The sequence below is a fragment of the Poecilia reticulata genome, linkage group LG14, assembly GCF_000633615.1.
Source record: "Poecilia reticulata strain Guanapo linkage group LG14, Guppy_female_1.0+MT, whole genome shotgun sequence".
Classification (NCBI taxonomy): domain Eukaryota; kingdom Metazoa; phylum Chordata; class Actinopteri; order Cyprinodontiformes; family Poeciliidae; genus Poecilia; species Poecilia reticulata.
In genome coordinates, this window is record NC_024344.1 from 18,907,818 (window position 1) to 18,916,401 (window position 8,584).

The 8,584-nt window shown below is 39.6% G+C and overlaps 1 protein-coding gene and 1 non-coding gene across 5 annotated transcripts in view; both read right to left on the reverse strand.

The window, feature by feature from the left end:
• Window positions 1-826: 826 nt before the first annotated feature.
• Window positions 827-8,584, reverse strand: part of b3gat1b (beta-1,3-glucuronyltransferase 1 (glucuronosyltransferase P) b) — a 20,652-nt gene continuing 12,894 nt past the window's right edge. For 2 of the 4 annotated variants that reach the window (XM_008428259.2, XM_008428258.2), the window contains 4 exons: window positions 5,892-6,394; window positions 5,456-5,752; window positions 4,739-4,844; window positions 827-1,949 (listed from right to left, as the gene is read on the reverse strand). In XM_008428259.2, the coding sequence (XP_008426481.1) occupies window positions 4,758-4,844; window positions 5,456-5,752; window positions 5,892-6,394 (887 nt within the window). In that variant the 3' untranslated portion in view covers window positions 827-1,949; window positions 4,739-4,757. The remainder of the gene's footprint in view (window positions 1,950-4,738; window positions 4,845-5,455; window positions 5,753-5,891; window positions 6,395-8,584) is intronic. The other 2 variants (XM_008428260.2, XM_008428261.2) reach the window with 2 other exon arrangements.
• trnar-ucg (transfer RNA arginine (anticodon UCG)) lies at window positions 8,251-8,323 on the reverse strand. Its single transcript has one exon. It is a non-coding gene; the product is annotated as a tRNA-Arg (tRNA).

Sequence of the window (8,584 nt, forward strand, 5' to 3'; positions counted from 1 at the left end):
ATATATATATATATATATATGGCGTTTGCGAAAAATAGTGACTTAATCCCACAAACAGCGCAACCTCTGAGTCAACTGGCGTTTTTATAAGAACTGAAGGTAATAGTTGCTTCATTGTGCTGTAAAATGGCCCTCTGTGCCTAGAAAATATGTAACATTTCCCCTTTAATAAAATGACAGGTAATGATGTTTGAAATTTCGCTTTACAAAATCAGTGTTGAAATGTTGTGCTTTTCAAGCAACAAAACCCCAAGCTCGCTGATGGTAAGGTATGAACAATGAAGGTCCCTTTTTTATTGGCTGCGATGGAACCCAAAGTTGTGTCTGATTGGGTGTAAACATTGAAGTGTTTCATCCCCACAGGAAGAGCGGATTTTGAGCTTCCTGGTTGAAAACTGTGGACGAGCTCACCAAGGAAAAGACCTTGACTAGCAACGTAAAGGTGACCAGCAGCAATGCCTGCAGATTCTTTGCTTTACCTGCTATAAAATTACTCCCATTGTCAGAGGCTACTTGATGAGTCCACTTTTCATTTTTGCTCTCTTAGGTGTTTTGGGGGACATTTTCTTAAACAGCATCTACTTGCGGGGGTTTACAATATCCAAATCTAGATATGGAACCTAGTTTTATTGTCAGATTTGTGTACTTTATTGAACCCAACAACCTGCATTTAACTTCCAGCTGTGCTTAATATTTGTTTAAAGAAAGCCTTTTGTTTATCAGGCACCTTGGAAAAGTTCCCAAGAAAAACCCAGGTTTAGGTTGACAGATTGACTTTTTTGCTGCATGAGTGAAACGACAAAAGAATTAAATAAATACAAACATGTATGTAAAACAAAAAACTAGCTTTATGGGACAGAAGTAAATGGCTTTCTCACCTTACTCAGACATCACTAAAACATCATACAGTTATGTCCATGTGAACTGCAATGGTGCCGCCTACAGGGCACACGGAGAGCTGCGCAAACTCTTCAAAGCCAGTACCAGACAGAGTGTTGACATGCTAAAGAGGTTCTGCTGCAGGTTGGTGGTGTATGAAATCACAACTTGCAAGCCATGCTGGGAAGAATCAAAACATTTAATAAGAGTTTTCACTTCTACTACTTGGAGTCGTGGCTCCATATTCTACAGTTTTCCCCACATGTTCATAATAAATAATCAGCAAACAGAATTTACAAAGAAATTGTTGTTTAAATTAGCAAATAAAAAAAGTCCAGAGATTGTTAACGAAACAGAATCATCTCTTTAATAGGACAGCTCAGCAGTCCTTGCAGCACACCAGGAAGTGCTGATAATACATGAATGTGAAAGGTTGTTTGTGTTTGACGATAATAAATCAGTGCACGTGTGTGTGCATGTGTGTGTGTGTCAGCTGGTTAAGTGAATGTGTGCTGAGCAGAAATACAACTCCTAATTAGTGAAGGGTTCAGGGTGCTATCTAAATAGGCTAGTGTTGTATAGTACTAATACAGGGGGGGGGGATTTGGGAGGAGCTTGGATCCCATCAGCACTATCTGCCAGTCAGTGCTGTGTTACTTCAAACAAGGACTTGTTTTATGTGCAGCCCTGTGCCCAACAGCCCACTGACCTCAGAACAAAAGAGCCCTATTAAGTGCTGATTGGATGCTTGGCTGGTGGCGTCTGTGCAGAGAGGCTTCTTTATTGCACACTGGTTCATCTCTTTCTGGAGTTTAAGTCGGGTAACCTCCTTTGTTTCAGCTCCTACTGTGCCAGATCCATTTGGCAACTCCTTCCTCTGTCGACTCAGTTCCGCCCAGCAGCAAAGTTCCTGTGCAGTTGTGCTTTGATATGTTGAGTTCAGTACATGCACATAGCTCGGTGCTTCCATTTATGCAGCAGAGGTTAAGTGCAGCTATTGTTATGTTTTTGGCCACCGGAGGTCTGAGGGGTGGTTTGAGCCCAGACAGATCCCAGCAAAGCTTCCTTTCCTGAAACAACAGGTATACACCTAATTAAGACCGAGGAAAAGAAACAAGGACAGGAGGTAAAGATACAGTGGGAGAGCGTTGGGGGTCTACGTATGTCATCTACACAAATGTTCTGTCTCTGTATCAGCAAACGTTATTTATGATTTCATTATTATCTTGATTTTTTCTGTTTAACGGCTGATTTAATTAATACAACATTATGATGTCAGTCTTCAAATGACATCTCGAGGTCTATTGGCTTCTTTGCCAATTGTTACCCTTCTTCTTTACTCACATTACATTTTGCCCTCCTCCGTCTTCAGTTGTATACCTGTGAACAACCATACTGCAACCTTTTACTCAACCTCTGCTGCAGTGGCGGAGCTAGACTTTTAAAGTTGGGGGGGCCAGGACTACCTCCAGTAAAAACTTAACTGAGTTAATATGTCAGATTCCCTCCTCAGCCTCATCTTGATAAGAACAGAGAGCAGTTCGCTGGTTTCTGTCCAGAATGTGATCAAGCGCAGCTGACCACTTGGTGCGCAGACAGTTTCAACTTTACGCACAGAGAACATCATGAAGCTCATTATTAATCATACTAMGAACAATATCTGTCAGAGAATCATCTCTGATCTGGACGCTTTAACGGACCAGAGGCTTTGGAGCGCCTAGCGCAGCTGATCCGCTTCTGCTGGGTTTTTCTCCCGCAGAGGGAAGTCAGTGCGGGATCAGGAAACGATCAGAGTTCTGCCGTCTTCTAATCACGTCATTTTGTGAAATCTTACCTGATTTCAAAAATTTTCTTGCAGAGAAATAATAAATGTTTCGTTTGATGACTACAAATTGGAAATAAAATTATTTTTTTTCTTTGACGGACAACGAAAAAACTCTAGCGCCACCTCTGCTTCAAACTACGAACATTGTCGGCCCCTCTTCGGTTTTTCCTTTATTTATTTATTTATTTATTTATTTATTTATTTATTTATTTATTTATTTATTTATTTATTTATTTCAGAGGACCAGTAAATAACTTATTGGTGTTTTACCATCACCACCAGGTATGAAGTGCTTTAGCCTTTGAGTTGCACCACAACGCAGCACAACTGAAACACCCAGGAGAAGAATTTCAGCTTTTTTTTATGAGTATAAAGGAGGCTGGTATAGCGCCTGATCTAAATCTATTTATTTATGTCATCACATGGACTTATATAAAGTTTTATACATTTTCTTTTTATATATTTATTATTGTTTTTCTTCTTTAGATATTAGGTTGACTTAGAATGATTCCAAATAATGTACAGGAATGACCTGGTGCTGTTACATGTCAATCATCAGGGTGGGGCACTGGGGGGGCCAATCAGTTGACAGGGGGGGCACTGGCCCCCCTGGTCCCCCTCTGGCTCCGCCACTGCTCTGCTGGTCACTGTATGTCTCTTGTTAAGCATCCAGATAAGCAGATAAGTAATCAAAATGTTTAAATTTAACTTATTTTTATTTAACTGTATTTTAAAAAATCTATATCTTATGGTACACTATCCATTGTTTCTGGTTCATTTCCTTATTTGGACCAGTTCATCATAATGAAATATAACAGAATAACACCTCTGATCAAACTAAGCAGATCTGAGAAACCCCTTCCGGATGTCATGTAGTGGAATTATACAACCATATTTCCCTACTCCTTCATAATATTACAGAAACTTTAAATCATTGGTTATCATTGGTTTTGGTGCCCTAAAGCACGGGGTACGAAATTGTCTGCAAAGTAGGAACAAAAAGTCCCCAAAGTAGATAAAGATTGTTCCCACAGTTTGCTCAAAATGTCACGTAGTTGGTAGAAAACATCTTTGGTGACTGCACAAAATAATAAGAAGATGAAGTGATCAGTACCCCTTACAAACACCAACATCTGCTGTCATTATCCAATAGTTATCGTTTGAATAAAACACATATTTGGATATTTGTTTCTTTAAAGAGAGATGGTGACACTGTGGGTTGCTGATCTGAGACCAGAACTACGCTAAGCCATTTCAGAAGAAAGAAAAAATAATGCAGCCATGCTATTCAAAAAGCCTGATAAAAAAACATCTGTGATATGTCCTCAACAAACATGCTACAGTCAACACTGACAGACTCATACTCAGCTGCCATGGGACTAAATTTGAGCCACCCATGGAAATATTTAGCGTCCTCTTAGGTGAAAATAGATACATATTTTATATTCTAGCCTCTTGCGTATGTGATTCCAATAAATATCTGACAGCAGGAGGTCGCTGGGAGGTACTTTGTCTGCTCAAGCGTGATAATCTGTCTGTTTCATTGGATTAAACTGGGATCAGAGCCCCAGTAAATAGAAATAAAGTTAAATACAAATTTTAATTAAAATAAAATATAATTAAATATGCAAAGATTGAGCATTTTTTCAACTACTTTTCTCTATAATTCATAAAAATACTTGATATGGAAAAGTTTAAATAAAACTGAAAGGATAAAATAGCAACGTGTGAATCCCAAATGAGAGCAAACAGCATGCCAAAAAAAAAATAAATGCAGCCATCCAAATTTTTACATCAAAGTATAAAAAATAATTTTACCATGAAGGCATACAAGTTAAAGTGCTTGTTATTGATGAATCATTTCTATGTTCTCAGAAATGCAGTATTTTCTTCACTCAAGTCTTTATAGAACATAGACGTTGATGATTACATCCATGTCCTGTAAGAACTACACTCTTCCCCCTCAGGCCGTTTCGCAAAACTAATCACAGTGCAGATTTGCATTAATTTATCTTTCTAAAGCTCAGCTATTACCTGTGTCGGATGAAGAATGTCATATCTCTACGTTAGAGTCAGTAAATCCTTTCTTGCCCTCATTTACTAGCACAGGCTTCTCCGTCCGTGTGTGCCACACTAATACCTGGGGATAAGAAGACAGGTATGGATGAGCAGAAAGCCAGTCGAAATGATGAAATACTAAGAACACAGGCCCTTGAGGACTGCAGTTTGAGACCACTGGTTTAGAGGAAGTGCATTAAATATCCAGAAGTGGCATCGGGTTAATGATTCAGTCAAATCTGACTTGTGAATCACCCGGTTTCACATTTTGAAACTTTATTGAGATTTTGTGATGGACAATCACAAAGTAATGCATTACACTGATGTAGAACTACATTATGGAGGATTCTCAATTTTTGTCTTGTATGTAAATAAAAATCTGAAGAGTAGGGTACATTTGTATTCCTGCTCTCCCCCATCCTGTCCTTCCATTCTTCTCACTGTTGTCATTACTTTGAAGAACCTGCAGTTTCTTGGGGAGTATCCACCTTTGCACATTTTGACACTGAAAATGTTCTTTGAAAAACAGCTCATATTCAGTGAGGTAAGATAATGAATATGTGTGAAGAGCAGCTTTGTCAGTCAAAAGAAGTCCCAGTAAACTACACTGTAGTTTGTAGTTGCAATGTTGCCAAATTTGTAAAAGTTCAAATTGTCGAAATATATCAAGGTTATTGAGAGAACTTCTCTTACCTTAGTGCAGTTTGAGGCTTTAGGCTCCAACTCACTCAGAGTGACCAGTTCCTTCAGTAAGCTGCTCTCCTGATATCCTCCCTTCACTCCTCGAAGCTTGAAATAAGCCTGAGGTTTAGACAGAATGAGGCCCAAGTTTACTGCAAACCCAGCCATGTCTATAGCGAAAGGCCGGTGTGGGTCAAATACTGTTTTCCAGCCATACACCTTGCCTAGGGCATTTATTTTGGGTGACTCGTATCGTAGGCCACCCACAAATGCCACAGGCCACACAGATACCTTTTTAGTCGACCTCATCTGTTAGATGAAAGCACAGACATACAAATTACTCATTGGAGTTGACAGAAATGCTCCTGTTTCGTTTCAAGGACTAAGATGTTAATGGATGGCAAGGGAGCAAAAAGAGAAAACTTTTACTTTTAAAACATCCCTTCACCTCTTCAAACAGTTGTAGACTGTATGTGTTGTCATCGTCTGCAAAGTAAACAACTCCAGGCTGGGTGTAGTTTAAGGGGAAGGTCTCTCGTAGCCACCGCAGGGCCAGGTTCCTCTGCAAGGTACCCCGCGGTACTCTGGGGTTCCTCCCGTCTCCTCTAGATTTACGAGTCAATGGTGTCAAAATGTTGAGGTGGGTGTAGTTAAGACCCTTTTCCTGAAGGAAATGGCTAACCAGAGTGGTCCTCCTCTGGGAGTCTTCCACGACAATCCAGTGCAAATTTGACACATGGAGAAGAGTGTTGGCCAGGCGGGTCAGCTCAGCTTTCTGCACCGGGCGACTGTAAGTGGGAGTGATGATGTGGAGAGTAGGAAGTCTTTGGGACCAAGGCGGAGGCCGGCTGTAAATGTACTCAGTGCGCACCACATGCACAATGTCACGGCTCTGCAGTGAGGAGGATTTCTGTAAGGCCCGAGAGTCTGAGCGGCCACCAATTGTGTCAGCTACAGAGGAGAAAAAAGAAAATAAACTGTAATTTCTGACACCAGAATTATTTACTCAACAATGAGAATATTTATAGTAAACATGAGTAAGATTTACATGTAATTTATTTAGTGTTTATAACTTGGTTAATGCAACAGATAGTCCTACTTGCCAAACATCACTGAAATAAGGACAGGATTACATATAGATACCCCATTCATTACTAGGGTTAGTATTTTAAAAGCAACCATGAAGTGAGTCTAACCCTCAATCTACTGATCCAAACTCAGACACCTTGTCCATTACGCCACATGGTTGTGGTGATTGGAATGGCAAAGTCCTGAGCAGTTTTATAAACATTTAAGCCATAGAGTGACCAAATCAAGATTCCTTTGAAGTACCGCCACTAGTTTAAACATAGAGGTGTGGATATTTTTAAGATAAAAATTTAAAAAACGCCTTTGCGAGTTGGCTAATCTTGGATGAAAATTGTAAGAGAAAGTATGTGTTGAGTCTCTTTTTCCTGGTTAATGCAATGGCCACCATACCTGCCAAAAAAACTTTGAAATAGGCACAGAATTATGTGGACAGGTTCCATCCGATAGTGGTGTTAGTCTTTTAAACGCAACCACGAAGGGACTCAAACCTTCAATCTTCTGATCCGAAGTTAGACACCTTGTCCATGAGACCACATGGCCCTGTTTTCTAAACAAATGTAGTGATAGTAATGTTCAAGTCCTAAACAGTATTCCAAAAATTTAAGATATGATTTGAGAAAGTCAGGAATCCTTGGTCTATTAAAATCAACCATGAAGGTACTCTACATCTAAATATTCGGATCCGAAGTCAGACGCCTTGTCCATTAGGCCACATGGTCTTGTTTTCCAAACATATGTGGTGATTGTAATGTTCATGTGCTGCACAGTATTCCAAACATTTTTGATATGATTTGACAAAGTTAAGAATCCTTGGTCGATTGAAATCGACCGTGAAGAGACTGAAACACTCAATCTTCCAATCTGAAATCAGATGCTTTGTCCAATAGGCAACATGGTCTTGTTTTTCCAACAAATGTAGTGATTGGAATGTTGAAGTCCTGAGCAGTATTCCAAACATTTAAGATAAGATTTGACAAAGTCAGGAATCCTTAGTCTATTAGAATCAACCATGAAGGGACTCGAACGCTCAATATTTTGATGCGAAGTCAGACACCTTGTCCATTAGGCCACATGGTCTTGTTTTCCAAACATGTGGTGATTGGAATGTTCAAGTCCTGACCAGTATTCCAAACATTTAAGATATGATTTGACAAAGTCAGGAAACCTTGGTCTACTAAAAATGACCATGAAGGGACTCGAACCCTCAATCTTCAAATTCGTAGTCAGACACCTTGTCCATTAGGCTACATGATCCTGTTTTCCAAACAAATGTGGTGATTGGAATGTTCAAGTCCTGAGCAGTATTCCAAGCATTTAAGATGAGATTTGACAAAGTCAGGAATCCTTGGTCTATTAAAGTCAAACATGAAGGGACTCGAATCCTAAATCTTCTGATCCGAAGTCAGACGCCTTGTCCTTTATGCCACACGGTCTTGTTTTTTAAACGTATGTGGTGATTGTAATGTTCATGTGCTGCACAGTATTCCAAACATTTTTGATATGATTTGACAAAGTTAAGAATCCTTGGTCGATTCAAATCGACCGTGAAGGGACTGAAACACTAAATCTTCCAATCTGAAGTCAGACGCCTTGTCCATTAGGCCACATGATCTTGCTTTCCAAACAAATCTGGTGATTGGTATGTTGATGTTCTGAGCGGTATTCCAAACATTTAAGATAAGATTTGACGAAGTCAGGAATCCTTAGTCTATTAGAAACAACCACGAAGGGAATCGAACCCTCAATCTTCTGATCCGAAGTCAGACGCCTTCTCCATTAGGCCACATGGTCTTATTTTCCAAAAAATGTGTTGATTGGAATGTTTAAGTGCTGAGCGGTATTCCAAACTTTTAAGATTTGACAAAGTCAAGAATCCTTGATCTATTAAAATAGACCATGAAGGGACTTGAAGCCTTAATCTTCTGATCTGAAGTCTGACAACTTGTCCATTAGGCCACATGGTCTTGTTTTCCAAAGATATGTGGTGATTGTAATGTTAAAGTCCTGAGCAGTATTCCAAACATTTAAGATATGATTTGACAAAGTCAGGAA